This window comes from Cervus canadensis, chromosome 12, assembly GCF_019320065.1.
Source record: "Cervus canadensis isolate Bull #8, Minnesota chromosome 12, ASM1932006v1, whole genome shotgun sequence".
NCBI lineage: Eukaryota > Metazoa > Chordata > Mammalia > Artiodactyla > Cervidae > Cervus > Cervus canadensis.
This window is the reverse complement of record NC_057397.1, coordinates 72198735-72218647: the sequence shown is the minus strand read 5'-3', so window position 1 is coordinate 72218647 and position 19913 is coordinate 72198735. Positions and strand designations below refer to the sequence as shown.

General features: G+C 40.7%; 1 protein-coding gene across 7 annotated transcripts in view; it reads left to right on the top strand.

Moving 5' to 3' along the window:
* Positions 1-19913, top strand: part of WWP1 (WW domain containing E3 ubiquitin protein ligase 1) — a 138054-nt gene that overhangs the window by 28834 nt on the left and 89307 nt on the right. For all 7 annotated transcript variants that reach the window (XM_043483769.1, XM_043483767.1, XM_043483770.1 and 4 more), the window contains exon 3: positions 9448-9538. In XM_043483769.1, the coding sequence (XP_043339704.1) occupies positions 9469-9538 (70 nt within the window). In that variant the 5' untranslated portion in view covers positions 9448-9468. The remainder of the gene's footprint in view (positions 1-9447; positions 9539-19913) is intronic.

Genomic DNA, 19913 nt, shown 5'->3' with positions numbered 1-19913 from the left:
TTCTAGTTTCATTCTTTTACAAGTGGTTGACCAGTTTTCCCAGCACCACTTGTTAAAGAGGTTGTCTTTTTTCCATTGTATATCCTTGCCTCCTCTGTCAAAGATAAGGTGTCCATAGGTTCGTGGATTTATCTCTGGGCTTTCTATTCTGTTCCATTGATCTATATTTCTGTCTTTGTGCCAGTACCACACTGTCTTGATGACTGTTAGCCTAATTCTTTTAACCATTTTTCTGCCAGTGAACGTTTGAGCATATTGGTGGTGGCTTTTATTATGAAGAATGCTTAAACTTGGAACAAGTATCAGTGCAAAAATTTTTGTAGTATGTACCTAGAATTGTTCATTAAGGACATGCAAATGTTCAACTTTATATAATAATACCAAGTTGTTTTCCAACAAGTTTACCAAATTTAATACCTACCAGCAGTTTAAGCTTTGCCAGTTTAAACAACTAGTAGCAGTGTGTAAAGAGTCACCACTGCCCCACCTTTTTTTCTTTCCATTATTTGGTCAAAATTCCTAGTCTTTACCATTCTTGTGAGTTTGAAAATAGCATCTCTTGTGGTCTTAACTAGTATTTCTCTGATGAATAATTGAGCTTCTGTATTTCTTAAAAATACTTCTGGCCAAACAAGTTTCCATGTCTATAAAATTTCTATTCAGTTTTTTTTTTTCCCCACATTTGTTTACTGTTGTTTTTTTTTTAAATTTTTTTGTCAAGGTTCTTACATAGTTTAATTACTAACATTTATTCAGTTTTACATTTTGTAAATATCTCCCAGTTTGTGGCTTGTCTTTTAGTTGTCTATTTTTAATGATGTTTTATGCTAAAAAGAAGTTCTCAGTTTCCACACAGTCAAAATATTCATTCATTCTTTTCTTCTTTGGTTAGTATGCTTAAGAAATCTTCTTTTTTGGGAGGATGCAAAACAATAGTGTGATTTCTTTTAAAAGTTTGCCTTTTATACTAATATCACTAGTCCATCTTGAATTGACTTTGTATATGATGTGAGGTAGGAATCAAGTTTAATTCTTCCATTATAGATAATATCAGGACCATGTAATTGTCTCTCCTTTCTCACAGTTCTGCACTGCTGCATCTGTTATATTAGTATGTCCTTAGATGTGTAGGTCTTTCGGGAAACTTTTTTTGTATTGAAGGATACCCGATTAACAATGTTGGGATAGTTTCAGGCGGACAGCAGTGGGACTTGGCCATACGTATACATGTGTCCGTTCTCTTGTGGGCCTCTTTATGTTGTTTCACCTTATTTGTTGTTGTTTCTATTCAGTCACTAAGTCGTGTCCGACTCTTTGCAACACCATGGACTGCAGCATGCCAGGCTTCCCTGTCCTTAATAAACTCCCGGAGTTTGCTCAAACTCATTGAATTAGTGATGCTATCTAACTGTTTTTTGCTCTGACACACACTTCTCCTCTTGCCCTTGATCTTTCTCAGCATCAGAGTCTTTTCCAATGAGTCAGTTCTTTGCATCAGGTGGCCAGAGTATTGGAGCTTCAGATTCAGCATCAGTCCTTCCAGTGAATATTCAGGACTGATTTCCTTTAGGATTGACTGGCTTGATCTCCTCACAGTCCAAGGGACTCTAAAGAGTCTTTTCCGGCACTGTAGTTCAAAAGCATCAATTCTTTAGCCTCCCAGTCAGCCTCCTTTAGCAGTCAGCCTTCTTTATGGTTCTACTGTCACATCTGTACATGGTTAGGAAAAACCGTAGCTTTGACTCTGTGGACCTTTGTCAGCAAAGTGATGTCTTTGCTTTTAATATGCTATCTAGATTTGTCATAGCTTTCCTTTTCTCCAGACAAGAATCCTGGAGTGGATAGCCATTCCCTTCTCCAGGGGATCTTCTCAATCCAGGGATCCAACCCAGGTCTCCTGCTTTGCAGGAGGATTCTTTACCTCCTGAGCCACCAGGGAAGACCCTCCAAGGAACAAGTGTCTTTTAATTTTTCAAGATTGCAGTCACCATCAGCAGTGATCTGGGAACCCAAGTAAATGAAATCTGTCACTGCTTCCATTTTTTCCCTCTTCTATTTGCCATGAAGTGATGAGACAGGATGCTTTGATCTTAGTTTTTTGAATGTTGAGTTTTAAGTCAGCGTTTTCACTCTCCTCTTTCACTTTCATCAAGGGGCCTTTAGTTCCTCTCCACTTTCTGCTGTTAGAGTGGTATCATCTTCAAATATCTGAGGTTGTTGATATTTCTGTCAGCAATCCTGATTCCAGCTTGTGCTTCTTTCAGCCCAGCATTTCACATGATGTACTCTGCATAGAACTTAAATAAGCAGAGTGACAGTATATAGCCTTGACATACTCCTTTCCCAGTTTTGAACCATTCAATTGTTCCATGTGAGATTCTAAATGTTGTTTCCTGACCTAAATACAGGTTTCTCAGGAGACAGGTAAGGTGGTCTAGTATTCCCATCTCTTGAAGAATTTTCCACTTGTTTCCAAATGTTTCCATTTGTTGTGATTCATATAGTCAATGAAGCAGAAATAATGTTTTTTTGGAATTCCCTTGCTTTCTCTATGATCCTACAGATTTTGTTAATTTGATCTCTGGTTCCTCTGCCCTTGCTAAACCTAACTTGTACTTCTGGACTTCTCAATTCACATATTACTGAAGCCTAGTTTGAAGATTTTGAGCATAACCTTACTAGCATGTGAAAAGAATGCAATTGTATAGTTTGAACATTCTTTGGCATTGCCCCTCTTTGCGATTGGAATGAAAACTGACCTTTTCCAGTCCTGTGGCCACTGCTGAGTTTTCCAAATTTGGTGGCATATTGAGTGCAGCACTTTCATAGCATCATCTTTTAGGATTTGAAATAGCTCAGCTGGAATTCCATCACCTCCAGTAGCTTTGTTCGAAGTAATCTTCCTAAGGCCCACTTGACTTCACATTCCAGGGTGTCTGGCTCTAGGTGAGTGACCACACCATCATGGTTATTTGGGTCATTATGATCTTTTTTGTGTACTCTTGCCACCTCTTTTTAATCTCTTCTGCTTCTGTTAGGTCCTTACTGTTTCTATCTTCTGTTGAGCCCATCTTTGCATGAAATGTTCCCTTGATATCTCCCAATTTTCTTGAAGAGATCTCTAGACTTTCCCATTCTATTGTTTTCCTCTACTTCTTTGCATTGTTCATTGAAGAAAGTCTTATCTTCCCTTGTTATTCTCTGGAACTTTGCATTCAGTTGGGTATATCTTTCCGTTTCTCCTTTGCTTTTCACTTCTTTCCTTTTCTCAGCTATTTGTAAAGCCTCTTCATACAACCACTTTGCCTTCTTGCATTTCTTTTTCTTTGGGATGGTTGTGGTCACTGCCTCCTGTGCAGTGTCACAAACCTCCGTCCATAGTTCTTCAGGACTCTGTCTACCTGATCTAATCCCTTGAGTCTATTCATCACCTCTAGTGTATACTCATAAGGGATTTTATTTATGGCATACCTGAATGGCCTAGTGGCTTTCCCTACTTTCTTCAGTTTAAGCCTGAATTTTGTAATAAGGAGTTCATGATCAGAGCCACTGTTCGCTCCAGGTCTTGTTTTTGCTGACTGTCTAGAGTTTCTCCATCATCAGCTGCAAAGTACAAAATCAGTCTGATTTCAGTATTGACCATTTGGTGGTGTCCATGTGTAGAGTTGTCTTTTGTGTTGCTGGAAGAGGGTGTTTGCTGTGACCAGTGAGTTCTCTTGGCAAAACTCTATTAGCCTTTGCCCTGCTTCATTTTGTACTCAAAGGCCAAACTTGCCTGTTACTCGAGGTATCTCTTGACATCCTACTTTTGCATTCCAATCCCCTGTGGTGAAAAGGACATCTTTTTTGATGTTAGTTCTAGAAGGTCTTGTAGGTCTTCATAGAGCCGGTCAACTTCAGCTTCTTGGGCATTAGAGGTTGGGGCAGAGACTTGAATTGCTGTGATGGTGAATGGTTTGACCCCTGCTCTTCTCCTGTAGCATACTGGACACTTTCTGACATGTTGGGCTCATCTTCCACTTGTCATATCTTTATGCCTTTTCGTATTGTTCATGCGTTCTCGTGGCAGGAATACTGGAGTGGGCTGCCGTCCCCTCCTCCAGCGGCCCACATTTTGTCAGAAGTCTCCACTGTGACCCATCCGTCCTGAGTGGCCCTGCACTGTATGGCTCACAGCTTCATTGAGTTACACGAGCTCCTTACACAACCAGGCTGTGATCCACGAGGGCGTTCATTTTATTTACCCTCCACCAAATCTTGGCAGACATTTATTTGTTTTAGTATTTTCTAAGAACTGTGACTTTGTTGATCCTCTCTGTTACCTTTTTTTACTTCACTAGTTTCTGTTTTTTTATTACCTTTTGCTTTCTTAGGGTTTACTGATTACTATCTTTCTCATTTAGCAGATTGTCCTGTTAACTCATTTATTTTCAGCCTTTCTTCTTTTCCTAGTACAAGTCATTAAGGCAGTAGATTTGCCTGAAACTGTAACATTTACTGTATTCCAAAAATGTTTTTAATTCAGTTACATTCAGTTTTTAGGTTTTTTTTTTTGAAGCCTGATATGCTGCAGTCCATGCAGTCCATGGGGTCACAAAGAGTCGGACATGACTTTGCAGCTAAACAACAGAACATTTTTATTTTTTTACTTGTATTTAATTGTTTATTTTTGGTTGTGCTGGGTCTTCATTGCTACTCGAGGGCTTTCTCTGGTTACAGTGAGCAGGGGTTTCGCTCTTGTTGAGGCATGCAGGCTTCTCGTTGCGCTGGCTTCACTTGTTGCAGAGTATGTGCCCTGGGGCAGGAGGGCTTCAGTCCTTGGGGCTGGAGGTTTCTACAGTGCGGGCTCAGAACTTGTGCCCTCTGGGCTAAATTGCTCCTGACGTGTGGTATCTTTCCAGACCGGGACCTCACCTGTGTCCTCTGCATTTGCAGGTGGGCTCACAACCACTCTTCCCGGGGAGTCCAGTTTTTAGTATTTTTAGAAAAATTTGCATTACGGTTTCTGACAACTCATACGATATTTAGAAATGTTATTATTTTCTCTTTGTATTTAAAAAATGTATCTTTCATTACTGATTTTTAACTGCATTTTGACCAGCACCCAGGTACAAAATTCTACGTATTGTTTGAAATTTAGTGACATTTTTGTTACCTCCCAATGTGTATATTGTTTTTCTATATGTCCCATGTATCCTTGAGAAGAATGTTTGTTTTCTCAGAATGTTTGTTTTCTCAGATATAAGGTTCTATTCATTAAATTCTTGTTCATCATTTTGTTTTTAGGTATTTTTTGATTCACTTGATCTGTAGAAAATCAGTGTGTGTTGAAATCACCCACATCAATGGTCAGTTTGTCAGTTTCTTCCTGTAGTTCTAACAATCTTTACAGGCTTTTCTCCTCCGAGGAGATCGTGAATTTTCTTTTTTTTTGCCTTGTCTGGATAGAGATTTGATTTGCTTAGAAATGTTCCAGGGTAGAGTGAGGCTAGGAGAAAGCACAGGGTGTAGAATTCTATTTTTAATTTTCACAGTCAACTGGGAGAGCATCATTCTCACAGTACTGAACTTAGAAGCTGCGTTCTTCTAAGAACAAGTTTCAGATGCAGATTGGAGTTCTTGATCCTTCAGTTCTGTTTTCTCTCTCACTTCTTGTTAGTCCTTATTACTTCATCTCTTGGTCCATGCTGGTGTCCCCACTTTCACCTTTTGGGGCACTCACTACATCTGCCTTATTTTCCTCTTTCCAGGTTGATCCTTGCTGAGATGGTTGAACTGGAGTGACTTCTCCCCATCCCTTGTAGGGGACTGCTGCTCTGTGTTTGAACTGAGATCAACAGAGGATTAGCACTTCCCGTCACCTAAGCATTCTCTCGATGGAGGGGCCAGCATTTCCTCTGGCAGCTCATCAGGTCTGGGAGGCTTAGAAGTTGGAGAGTGACAGTCTTTTGCTTTTACTGAGTATTTCACTTTCCAGAGAGGTCTCACTGTCTCCTTCATCCACCCTCGTTTGACTTCTGGCGCACTCGGCAAGGTCCCAGTCCGAGATGACTCACTTCCTGTTCTTGACCATTACTGTTCTTGACATTTTTTCCTTTGCCAGTTTCGGTGTCTCTCCCGAGGCTGTCATTCTAGTTGGAGATCAGACCAGTCCATCCTGAAGAAAATCAACCCTGAGTATTCATTGAAGCTAAAGCTCCAGTACTTTGGCTACCTGATGCAAAGAGCCGACTCACTGGAAAAGACCCTGATGCTGGGAAAGACAGGGTGGGAGGAGACGGGGACGACAGAGGATGAGATGGTTGGATGCATCACCCACTAGATGGACATGAGTGTGAGCAAGCTCCGGGAGAGGGTGAAGGACAGAGAAGCCTGGCATGCTGCAGTCCCTGGGGTCGCAGAGTCGGACATGACTGAGTGGCTGAACAGCAAGCTGATGCTGCCGTTTCTCCCGTTCCTCCTGTGGCTGCTCTGCTGCTTGTTCTCTCCCAGCGGGGGCATCAGGCTCACCTCTGCTGCTCCAAAGATAGAAGCTGCCTGAGAGCTACTTAAGGAGGTACCATCTTCGCTAGGAGACATCTTTGCTAGGAATACTCTGAGGCCTGAAATACAGTTTGGGCCTCTGAAAGGGTCCTCTGTCGTCACACCTATAATATCTGGAGAGCAGTTGTCTTTGGGGCTCCACGACTGAACGTCCTGTCTGTGGAGCTTCACAGTCATTGTCCCTCTGGTACCTGCTGCAGGTTGCCTTTTTGCCACTGTTTGTCCTGAAGTCACGGCCTCTGTCACGGCCTCTGCTGCCGTAGTCATGATGGCAGTTGTGGCCTCCATGGTGATCACGATGTTTGCCTTCAAAGCTCTCTTCACCTCTTCTAGGTGAATGGGCAAATCCAGGCTGTCTGTGCAGGACAGCTCCTCCGGTCCATATCTGTTTTGTGAAAATTCTGATTTCTTTTTCAGCCAAAAGAACCACCATCTTTGTTTCTGTCCTGTCCTTGATTAGCAGTGTTCCCTGGCATTCTGTTGTCTAGAGATTCTTTACTGAGGCTCTGGACACTGAACGGGGACTCCAGGTTCTCAAACTGAGCATAATCAAAACCTTTCAACCTCCCTGCATTCCTGGGTTCTCATGGTAAATGCAGAGTGCTGATAATTCTCTGAAGAATTCCTGAGTGGAGACTTCAGTCTCTCACAAGTTGGGCTCCCTAGAAAGACAGTGTAGGGTGGCAGATGGGAAGTGGCCCTGTTCCCAGCAGCCTGTGGAGTGGTGGGTAGGATCTAACAGTCAGTCACAGCTGCTGTGATGTGCTGTTGTCATAACTGTGCCAAGTGGTTGAAACAGCCTCCAGATCATCTGTGTCAGGGTCATAGATGCTCCTTCTACCATGCTATACCATTTCTCAACCCGGAAGTCTGTTAGGGACTTCCCATTCTTTTTGGCTGAGATCACTTTGTTGGGCTGGGAGAAGGAACCAAAACTAGGCTATTTTTTCTTAAGTGTGCAAATTTGGAGTTCTCTGTCTGCTTACTTAGGTGGAATCTTGTATCATTTTCTTTGTTTTCCCTGATAATGCTCTTTCTCTGCTATTATAACTAAGCCCAGCTTTCCTTTTGTTTATCTTTGCCTAGCATGTCCTTTCCATATTTTTGCTTTCATGCTGTCGGCATCTTTGTTTTGCAGGCGTCTCTTACCTTACTTTTGAGTTTGCTGTGATTAATTTCTATATTTGGACTCTCTTCCTTTGTGCTTTCTGATAATGCTGGTTGTTTATGCTTTTTTTTCCTTTCCTTTTCTAGCCGTTTTTTGGGAATTGATTTTTTTTTAATTGTATTCTCTTCCACTGTACTAGTTTGTAAATTACACTCCTTATTTCCGTTCTTCTGGGGGTACCCTTGAAATCCTGCTGGGAATGCTGTATAGTCCAGAGTTAAGCCAGAGCACAGTCCCTCAGCAGAGAGTTGACCTCGTCAGCGCCCATCCTTTCGCTCCCTGCCGAGCCCCTCCGCTCTGTGCTTCTGTTCTTGGTTCTGTATTTTATTCTGGTTTATTTACATACCATAATAAGATGTCACTGTTGTTATTTTATTGACAGTGTTTATGTAGATTTACTTGTATGCTGACCAGTTTCTTGGCTCATCTTTCCCTTCTTGCATCTCAGAGCATCCTTCTGTGTAATTTTACTCTTGTTTGGAAATGTGTCTTTCACATTTTGTCTAAGTAAAGGCCTGCTATTCATAAACTCTTTTGGTTTATCTGGCAAAGTCTTGATACTTTCCAAAGAGAGTTTGGTGATTGTGTTCCAAAGAGAGTTTTGGTGATTGAGTAAATTTTCTCTCAGTTTTCGCAGATAGATGCTTGCTCTGCCTTCTGTGTTTCCATTGCCGCTTGTTGAGAATTCTGCTGTCCCTTGACTCTCTTCTGTGGGTCATCCCTCTTGTCTCTGGCTGCTTTTAGCAGGCTCTGTGTTTTGGTACCATGCAGTGTGACTGCTGTGTGTCCCTGGGTGTCCAGACGTGAGTGTCTTCATGTTTATCCCAGCTGTTTTATATAGTGTTTCTTAGAATTGTGAACACATGTATTTCATGGTTCTAGAAAACTAAGTCATTTTCTCTGCTAGTATGACCTCTTTCTTCATTTTCTGAGATTATGAGTGGCAGTATATGTCAGGTCACATTTTATCTTTTCATGTCTTTTAGTTTCTCTTTGATTTTTTAAGCTGTTTATCTCAGCATTACTTCGAAATGATTTTTTAAAGTTTATATTCAAGTTTGCTGATTCTCTCTTAAGTTCTGTCTAATCTGAATATATGCTCTAATTAGTAATAATATATTGATATTGGTTCATTAATTATGACAAATATAGCATCCTAATATAAGAAGTTAATAGTAGAGGATACTGGGTATAGGACATATGAGAATGCTGTTTTCTTCACAACTTTTCTTTAAATCTGAAACTATTCTAAAATGAAGAGTTTAAGCAAATTCAAAATGGTTCCTTTTCAGATATGCAATGCCATTTTCATGGTCTCTTTGCTTGACCAATATGCCTTTTATTGCTAAAACTAATTTTTTAAAATTTATGTTTAATAATTTTTATTATTTTTATGTTTATTAAATTATGTTTACTAATCATAATAATGAAGTCCATGAGGGTAAGAAACATATTTATATTACCTTTTTCAATCTTACCCTTAGTGTTCATCTTTATCTTAGTAAGTTAAAGGTGAATAGAAGTTTAGCCTTAAAATACTTTCCATGCAGGAGAAAGCTGAAGTAGCTTGGCTTTGTGTTTTATTTAAAAAGTAAAAATAGGGTGGGGCAGTGAAATAGAACTTGAAAAAGTTATCTGTAAAAAGAAACATGCAAGATTTACTGGGGACAAGGTGTTAATCATATTGAAAATTATAGTCTCTAGTCTAATATGTGAATAAATTAACTTTTTTGTAGATTTAAGCTGAATTTTGGGACATGGCCACTGCTTCACCAAGATCTGATACTAGTAATAACCACAGTGGAAGGTTGCAGTTACAGGTAACTGGTAAGTTGTTTTCACAGTCATTTAAACTAATAGTTTCCTGATGAAACTTTCTTTTTAATACGTAATCTAGCAGACTTATTTTATAAGTATCTTTTCTTTTAGATTGATGCCATGGTGTATTTGTTGTAATAGGCCTCAAAGATAGAAACTCTGTAAAAATATTTATTCCATGAGTATTTATTGAACCTGTACTGGATGCCGAGAAGCTCTATCCTTTTTGGTGGTGGGAGAATTTGGGTATTAAAATAAGCCCCATTGAACTGAGCTGGTCTTTAAATGATTATTAGAATGGAGAAAGATGCTAAAAGCCCTTTTCCATGCGTTTAAGCCATTCATTCAATCATTGGGCAAATATTTGTTAAGTGGCATTCATATATGAAAACACAAGACCCTAGTACTGCAGGGACTTACTATATAATATCAGGCAGGTTTGTTTTGCATGGACAGTTAGCATGCAAAGTGATTGTTAACTGGATGCAGTGAGAACTTAAGAGGAAAGTGTCATAGTTCTGCTTGGAATTGGAGATGGCCTATATAGGTCTGTGAGAGTAGAGTAAGAGAAGGATTCAGAGGGTAACACTTTGACTCTTGTAGGAAGGATTAGAGTTCATTGCAGATTGGCAGCCAAAAGTATGGGAGGGAGAAGGAGCAGCATATGTAAAAGCACGGAAGAACCTTGGTTAGGGCACTTCAGATTATTTATTCTAGCTAACTGGAGTAATGATTCAAAGTGTGGTCCTTGAACCAGCGATTTTACTTGTATAAATTTATCTTGCAGGTATTTATATTGTTTATGTGTGCATATAAATAATGTCCACATATAATGTATGTGGATGGTTTATATATAAATATCTGCAAGATAAATTAGTAGGAGCAACAGAAAAAGAATCTTTAATAGCAAAAGATTGGCAGAATTCTAGATAAACAATGACATGAAATGAATATGTGTATCAGCAAGAGCCAAGTTCTAAGATCATATTTTTAAGTAAAAGAGCAAGGTGTGAAATAGTGCATATAGCCATATGGATATGGAAAAGGAGGGGTGTTTGTCTGTGGCTCTGTGCTTAGAACATTGGAAATAATATCTGCCTTAGGAGGGGCAGGTTGAGTGTCGGATAAGAAGGAGGTATACTGTAACCCCATGGTACGCATCACTATCAGGTCAGTTGTTAATGGGAGTTTTCAGTGAACAGAGCTAGAAGGTGTTTGTTGTCTTAGAAAGCAGAACACAAATCCCGACTTCACGCTGACAGAGCTCACTCTAAAGAAGAGCTGTAGTCTCTAAGTGACTATTTTCCACTAAAGGAAGAAAAAAGTTATTTTTACTTCATTTGACTTTATCTCTCTTTTCTCTTAACTTCAGAATTTTAATTCTAAATAACATCAGCACAGGTATATCTGTTTTATCCTAACATACACACACAGAAGTCTTAGCAGTTTTAAAGTTACTGAAAGTAACAGGCCCACTCATTGCAGTTTTAAGATTTCTCAGTGAGTGTCCCTCCTTTGTATGTATAGTCAGAGTAACTTGATTTTCCATTTGGTTATGCCACCAACTGGGTTAGTCAGATTCATTGCTTTCAGTTATTTATTTTTTATTTAATTTTATTTTATCACCATATAAGGCATTTACATAGTTCTAGAGTCAAAATTGTTAAGTCAGGATGGTATTTGGAGAAGTCTGGGTACTCTGTCCATTGCTTCCCCTCTTTCCCTTCTCCTTTTGGTAAACATTTTTGTTAGTGTTGATTCATCCATCTGTTGCTTCCTTTTGAAAATATAAGCAGGTATACACATTATATGCATGCATATCTCTCCTCTCAGTCTTCCTAGTTCTTAGCATCTAGTTCCTGCACCTTGCTTTTCTTCATTTAGCAGTAATATCGTAGGGTAATGTCCATAGCAGAGTATTCCATACACCTTTTTATCACTGCCCAGTACTTTGTTGACTGGATGTACCAAAGTTAATTCAGCTAGTGCCCTATTGATGGACATTGGGTTCCATTTTTTGCTATTGCAAATAATGCTACAATAAACAGCTTCATGTGTCATTAGGATAGAATTCTAGAATGAGATTGCTTGATCAGATAGTAAGCACATGTGATACTATCAATCACAGTTGACCCCTGAACCACAGAGATTATGGTGCCGAGTCCTGCGCATTTGAAAAATCTGTGCATGACTTTACAGTCAGCCCTCAATATCCATGGTTCCTCGTCCATGGATACAGCCAACTCCTGATGGTATAGTACTGTAGTATGTCCTTATCGTAAAAAATCTATGTAGAAGTGTATCCACACGATTCAAACCACTGTTGTTCAGAGGTCAGCTGTTGTGAAAGTCTCTTCCGTGGGATCTGTACTGTTTCTGTGTTCCCACCAGGGGTCTCTGAGAGTGCCTGTTTTCCTATAGCCTCATCAAGATACGCTATCAGGCATGATGACGCTTAGGTAAGAAGTAGTATCTGAAGTGTCATTTTATATATCATTTCTTTCATTATGAGTGAGGGTGAGGCATATTTCAGGGATATTTGTATTTAGTTCTTCTGTGAAATGTGAACTGTGAACTTACATATTTTCAAGCAACTCTGATGATTCTGATGTGTATCCCACATAAATGTAATTCATGCTGCTTATGCTTTTTCTCCGCATAAGCTTAGAGCTCTGTCCTTGGTTTTCACTGTTACTTGTGCGGCACCTGTGACCACCATATCTGAGGTGTAACTTTCTTCCTGGTCTTTATCTACTGTATGAGTACTTAACTGAAGTAACGAAGACCTGGTCTGGCTGATTTGGGCCAAAAGGGACCTTAGAGAAAAGCTGTCAGGTAAGCTAATAAGTAGAATCACCCAAAGCCTGGAGAACCAATTGGAAAATAGATATGGACCAAAGGAGTCTTAAGTAGCCAAGATAGTGCCTCCACAGTATTTATCATTTTGAGTATCAGTTAATACAGCTAAAGCCTTTGACTGTGTGGATCACAACAAACTGTGGAAAATCCTTAAAGAGATGGAAATACCAGACCACCTTGTCTGAGAAATCTGTATGCTGATCAAGAAGCAACAGTTAGAACCAGACATTGAAAAACGGACTGGTTCCTTATCGGGAAAGGAGTACGTAAAAGCTGTATATTGTCCCCATGCTTATTTAACTTATTTGCAGAGTACATCATGTGAAATGCTGGGCTGGATGAAGCACAAGCTGGAATCAAGATTGCCGGGAGAAATACCAATAACCTCAGATGTGCAGATGACACCACCCTTATGGCAGAAAGCGAAGAAGAACTAAAGAACCTCTTGATGAAAGTGAAAGAGGAGAGTGAAAAAGCTGCCTTAAAGCTCAGCATTCAAAAAACTAAAATCATGGCATCCAGTCCCATCTCTTCATCTCAAATAGACAGAGAAACAATGGAAACAGTGAGAGGCTTTATTTTCTTGGGCCCCAAAATCACTGCAGATGGTGACTGCAGCCATGAAATTAAAAGACACTTGCTCCTTGGAAGAGAAGCTATGACAAACCTACACAGGGTATTAAAAAGCAAAAACATTACTTTGCTGACAAAAGTCCATCTAGTCAAAGCTGTGGTTTTTCCAGTAGTCATGTATAGATGTGAGAGTTGGACCATAAAGGAAGCTGAGCACCACAGAATTGCTTTTGAACTGTGGTGTTAGAGAAGACTCTTGAGAGTTCTTGGACTACAAATGAAACCAGTCAACCCTAAATGGAAATCAGTCCTGAATGTTCATTGGAAGGACTAATGCTGAAGCTTAAGCTCCAATCCTTTGACCACCTGATGTGAAGAACTGACTCATTAGAAAAGACCCTGATGCTGGGAAAGATTGAAGGCAGGAGGAGAAGGGGATGACAGAGGAGAGATGGTTGGATGACATCACCAACTCAATGGACATGAGCTTGAGCAAGCTCTGGGAGTTGGTGATGGACAGGGAAGCCTGGCGTGCTGCAGTCCATGGGGCTGCAAAGAGTCAGGCAAGACTGAGCGGCTGAACTGAACTGAACTGAGCAACTGAACACACACACACAAGTTCATCCATGCATCTACTACATCTTGGTTACTTAGACGCTTTGACAGTTGTATAAATAAAGCTGTGATAAATATCCACTTGGAGGCTTTGTGTAAACGTTAAGTTTTCAGCTCTTTTGAGTAAATACCAAAGAGTGCAATTATTGGATCACATGGTAAGCCTATGTTTAGGTTGTAAGAAACCGTAAAACTGTCTTCCGAAGTGGTTGAACCATTTTGCATCTCCACCAGCCGTGAATGAGAGTTTCTGTTGCTTCACATTCCCCCAGAATTTGGCATGGTTAGTGTCCCAAATTTTGGCCGGTCTAATAGATGTGTGGCCAATGGGTTCAATCCCTGTGTCGGCAAGATTCCCTGGCACAGGAAATGGCAACCTGCTCTAATACATCCTGCCTGAGAAATCCCGTGGACAGAAGGTGCCTGATGGGCTGTAGTTCGTGGGGTGGCAAAAGAGTGGGACGCGACTTAGCGATTAAACAACAGCAGGTGTGTAGTGATATCTCACTGTTCTTTTAATTTATGTTTCCCTGATGATGTGTGTTTTTGAGCTTTTCATGTGCTTATTTGCTATCCATGTATCTTTGGTGAGGTGTCTGTTAAGGTCCTTGGCCCATTGGGTGGTTTTCTTATTGTTGACTCTGAAAAGTTTTCTGTGTGTTTCAGACAGTAATTCTTCATCAGACATGTCTTTTGCAGGTATTTTCTCCCTTTCTGTGGCTTGCCTTTTCATTCTCTTGACATTGTCATTCAGAGCGCAGCTTTGATTTTAATTACGTGCTACTTGTAAGTTACATCTTTGAAGGACCATACCTTTGGTGTCATTTCTAAATAGACATCCGTCACCACACCTAAAGTCACCTGAAGGTTTTCCTGTTTTATCTTCTATGAGTTTTATCGTTTTGTGTTTTGCCTTTAGGTCTGTGATACATTTTGAGTTAATTTCCATAAAGGATATAAGATCTGTGTTTACATTTATTTATTCTCATGTGGATGTCCAGTTGTCTGTGCACCATTTGTTGAAAAGATGTCTTGTGCTGTTAACACCATCCAGTACTGCCTTTCTCTTCTTTCAGTACACAGATAAATGCAGCATGTCCTGAAGAAATGACTTTCATCTGGAATGAACTGTGGTTGGGGGATGTCTAGGGAGAGATCTGTTCCTTCTGTATCACTCAGTGATACGGGGTTTAGAGCAGTTTGGAACAGAGGAGGATGAAAGTGAGTCTTGCCATCACCCTGATAGTAACACTTCAGAGGTAACATGTAACTCTTTCTGAATGTTTTATGTTGCTGGTGAATAGGCACAGTGTTCCCTTTGAGCCTCTTCCTTTGCTTCAGCTCTGAGTTGAGGACTGCTGTGTTTCAGTAGTCTGCTGCAGCAGCGTTTCCATGTCATGTCTCTGTGGCTGCTGATTTACATTGCTGTTCCCTCACTGTAGAAGGCAAGCTTGCGTCAGCTCGTGTTCACATTAACATGGAGATGGCTTTCCCTCCTTGTCTCAGACTCACAGTGTTCACAGGTGATTGACTACAGACATGATCTTGATAAATTCTTATTACTACTTGGTAGTCAGTACTTTGCCCTGAAATTATGTATTCCCCATTTGAATTAGTAGTTTTAAAAGTTACTTAAAAATTAGATATTTAGCCTAAATTAAACAAGTCTTCCTCCAAATCAGATAAATTCACTTTCAAATTCACTTTCTGTAGAGAGGTATCATTAACTTCTATAGTGACATTTTGATTTCAGAATTTTTCTTTGAAAATGCAGATAACCTCCTTTTTTTGAAACCTACTTTCTAGGGAAAGCATTTTTTTAAAAAATTGCCAGTGTTTGTATAATTTCAGATGGGTAAGTTATGAATACTACCTCACAGAGAGGTTAATAGATGTATTGAATCTGAAGACACTTCAGTTCAGTTCAGTTGCTCAGTCGTGTCTGACTCTTTGCAACCCCATGAATCGCAGCACGCCAGGCCTCCCTGTCCATCACCAACTCCCGGAGATTACTCAGACTCATGTCCATTGAGTTGGTGATGCCATCCAGCCATCTCATCCTCTGTCGTCCCCTTCTCCTCCTGCCCCCAATCTCTCCCAGCATCAGGGTCTTTTCCAGTGAGTCAACTCTTCGCATGAGGTGGCCAAAGTATTGGAGTTTCAGCTTAGTCCTTCCAATGAACACCCAGGATTGATCTCCTTTAGGATGGACTGGTTGGATCTCCTTGCAGTCCAAGGGACTCTCAAGAGTCTTCTCCAACACCACAGTTCAAAAGCATCAATTCTTTGGCGCTCAGCTTTCTTTACAGTCCAACTCTCATATCCATACATGACCATTGGAAAAACCATAGCCTTGATTAGACGAACTTGTGTTGGCAAAGTAATGTCTCTGCTTTTTAGTATGCTATCTAGGTTGGTCATAACTTTCCTTCCAAGGAGTAAGCGTCTTTTAATTTCATGTCTGCAATCACCATCTGCAGTGATTTTGGAGCCCCAGAAAATAAAGTCTGACACTGTTTCCACTGTCTCCCCATCTATTTCCAATGAAGTGATGGGGCCAGATGCCATGATCTTAGTTTTCTGAATGTTGAGCTTTAAGCCAACTTTTTCACTCTCCTCTTTCACTTTCATCAAGAGGCTTTTTAGTTCCTCTTCACTTTCTGCCATAAGGGTGGTATCACCTGCATATCTGAGGTTTTTGATATTTCTCCTGGCAATCTTGATTCCAGCTTGTGCTGGGGTCCAGCCCCAGCAGGATCTAGGGGTACCCTCAGGATGAACGGCGTTGGCGAGTAAGAGAGAAGAGAGAGAGAGAGAACAGACTGGCGTGTGCAGCAGAGTCTGGCCCGCGCTTTATTTTTCACCGTAGCCTTTATACCCTAAGTTGGCACATTTCTAAGGGGAGATAAGCACACAGACTTAGTTTAACATTACATCAGCTTGTCCTTCAGGAAACCAGATGTTCTCTGTATACTTTTTGTTTATGAGAGTCTTTTCCATAGATTTTTTGTACATTATCTTTTGGCATTGACCTTAGCAGAAAGCAGAAAAGTGGCCGTCTCATGGTACAGCAGGTTGCAACATAGTATAAATACAATCCTGTTAACACAAAGGTCAGTCTTTTTGCAGAAGTTCTCAGCTAAATTTATCTAAAAAGTTTAGCACACAAAGACTCTGCAGCTCTGGTGAGGCAGCCTCTGTTTTAGCACCCTTGGTTAAAATTAACAACTATCTTATTGTTTTTACACTAGGGCTAAACTCTTATTTTTCTAGATTTTTAACTATATTAACAATAGTTTCCACTGTACAACCTCAGCACATTAACAGCAATCAAACGTTGATCCAATAACCACTTTTAAAACAATATTTTTTTGTATTCTCTAATAGGGCTTCCTCACCCCCCAAAGGGCTCTGTGCCTATTAGGGCCTTTTTTATGGTTAATCTCTGTGTATAGTATCTTTCGGCCTTCAGGTCTGTTGACAATTTATGGCTTGCACCTGGTGTAACTTTAAGCAACTTCAGTAGCTAACCCTGTCTTTCTTGTGGTTAATCTATTTTCTTTCTATTCGGTGTCATCTCCATGGGAGCTAGATAGGATTACATTTTTACGGAACAGAAACGCGAAGGATTGCAAAAACAGCAGATATAGCACAAAACAGGCTTTGTCTAAAAGTTAACTACCTGCAAGAAGTCACCAGCTAATCTCTATCTAAAGTATTTTTTATTAGGCACATTTGTGGCTATTTTATTTGTGGAGCCTTTCTCACCCCGCGGAGGGACCTATGCTTAATGGTTTCTTCTGTTAGCATACTGTGCTTAGGATGCTTAGAACAATCATGAGCATTCTTTGCAATAGGAGCACACATGTGCCAAACAAGCCAGAGTGCCAGCAAAAGGGTTTGAATTGAAGCAGTTCCTTCATCCTTGGCCCCTTCATAGGGTATCAGTGTCTAGGAGATTTATTAATTAGGGTTTTAAGTTGGTCTTTATTCAGTGAAAGAGGAGCAGGAAAGCTCTCAGCAGGCAACACAAGAATCTGCAGCAGGGCGAACAAGAACAACAGTAGCAAAGGGGGGGAGGATACAGGGTGGGGTAGAGGCCGAGGCCAACCTGGAGGGTCCCTTGTGTCCTGAACGGCCTTGTGTGTCAGGTCTTCTCACGACCTCGTCATGGGTGGGCTCTCCCACAGCGGCTCCCGGCAAGCTTGTGCTTCTTCCAGCCCAGCGTTTCTCAGGATATACTTGGCATACAAGTCAAATAAGCGAAACTAAGCCATGCCGTGTGGGGCCACCCAAGACGGACGGGTCATGGCAGAGAGGTCTGACAGAATGTTTTCCACCGGAGAAGGGAATGGCAAACCACTTCAGTATTCTTGCCTTGAGAACCCCATGAACAGTATGAAAAGGCAAAATGATAGGATACTGAAAGAGGAACTCCCCAGGTCAGTAGGTGCCCAATATGCTACTGGAGATCAGTGGAGAAATAACTCCAGAAAGAATGAAGGGATGGAGCCAAAGCAAAAACAATACCCAGTTGTGGATGTGACTGGTGATAAAAGCAAGGTCCAATGCTGTAAAGAGCAGTATTGCATAGGAACCTGGAATGTTAGGTCCGTGAATCAAGGCAAATTGGGAGTGGTCAAACAGGAGATGACAAGAGTGAATGTCAACATTCTAAGAATCAGTGAACTAAAATGGACTGGAATGGGTGAATTTAACTCAGATAACCATTATATCTACTACTGTGGGCAGGAATCCCTTAGAAGAAATGGAGTAGCCATCATAGTCAACAAAAGAGACTGAAATGCAGTACTTGGATGCAGTCTTAAAAATGACAGAAGGATCTCTGTTCATTTCCAAGGCAAACCATTCAATATCATGGTAATCCAAGCCTATGCCCCAACCAGTAACGCTGAAGAAGCTGAAGTTGAACAGTTCTATGAAAACCTACAAGACCTTTTAGAACTAACGCCCCAAAAGGATGTCCTTTTCATTATAGGGGACTGGAATGCAAAAGTAGGAAGTCAAGAACTACCTGGAGTAACAGGCAAATTTGGCCTTGGAATACAGAATGAATCAGGGCAAAGGCTAATAGAGTTTTGCCAAGAGAACGCACTGGTCATAGCAAACACTCTCTTCCAGCAACACAAGAGAAGACTCTACATGTGGACATCACCAGATGGTCAACACTGAAATCAGATTGATTATATTCTTTGCAGCCAAAGATGGAGAAGCTCTATACAGTCAGCAAAAACAAGACTGGGAGCTGACTGTGGCTCAGATCATGAACTCTTTATTGCCAACTTCAGACCTAAATTGAAGAAAGTAGGGAAAACCACTATGACCATTCAGGTATGACCTAAATCAAATCCCCTATGATTATACAGTGGAAATGAGAAATCGATTTAAGGGACCAGATCTGATAGACAGAGTGCCTGATGAACTATGGATGGAGGTTCATGACATTGTACAGGAAACAGGGACTAAGACCATCCCCATGGAAAAGAAATGCTAAAAAGCAAAATGGCTGTCTAAGGAGGTCTTACAAACATCTGTGAAGACACTTACCTTTCTCTTAATGCTGGAGGCAGCTTAGAATTAGCAAGGATTTGGAGAAATCAGAACTCTTATACACTGCTGCTGAGTGTGTAAAGTGGTACAGCCACTGTGGAAAATAGTCTAGCCGTTATTCAACAGAATTACCCTGTGTGCGTGCATGCTAAGTCGCTTCAGTCATGTCTGACTCTGCAGCCCTATGGACTGTAGCCTGCCAGGCTCCTCTGTCCATGGGATCTCCAGCAAGAATACTGGAGTGGGTTGCCATGCCCTTCTCCAGGGGACCGTCCCAACTCAGGGATCAAACCTGTGTCTTTTAGTAAAGCTGCATTGCCAGGCGGGTTCTTCACCACTAAAGCCACCTGGGAAGCCCCAGCAATTCCACTGCTAGGTAAGAGAAATGAAAACAGACGTCTACACAAAACCTTCTAAGCGAATGTTTATAGCAGTATTTTATGCAGAGTAGCCAAAAAGTGAAAACAACCCAAATGTCTATCAGCTGCTGAATGGATAAATAAAAAGTGGTATGCCTATGCAGTGAAATATTATGTGTAAATAAAATGAATGAAAATACTCATGTATGCTACAACTTGGATGAAGTTAGAATGCTAAGTGAAAGAAGGCAGTCACAAAAGACCATGTTATTTGAATCTAAATCCATTATTTGAAATGTTTAGAACAGGCAAATCTATAGAGACAGAGAGTAGATGAGTTGTTGCCTAGGGCTGGTGGGGAGGAGGAGGTGGGATGGAATAGAAGGGTGACTGCTTAATGGTATGAG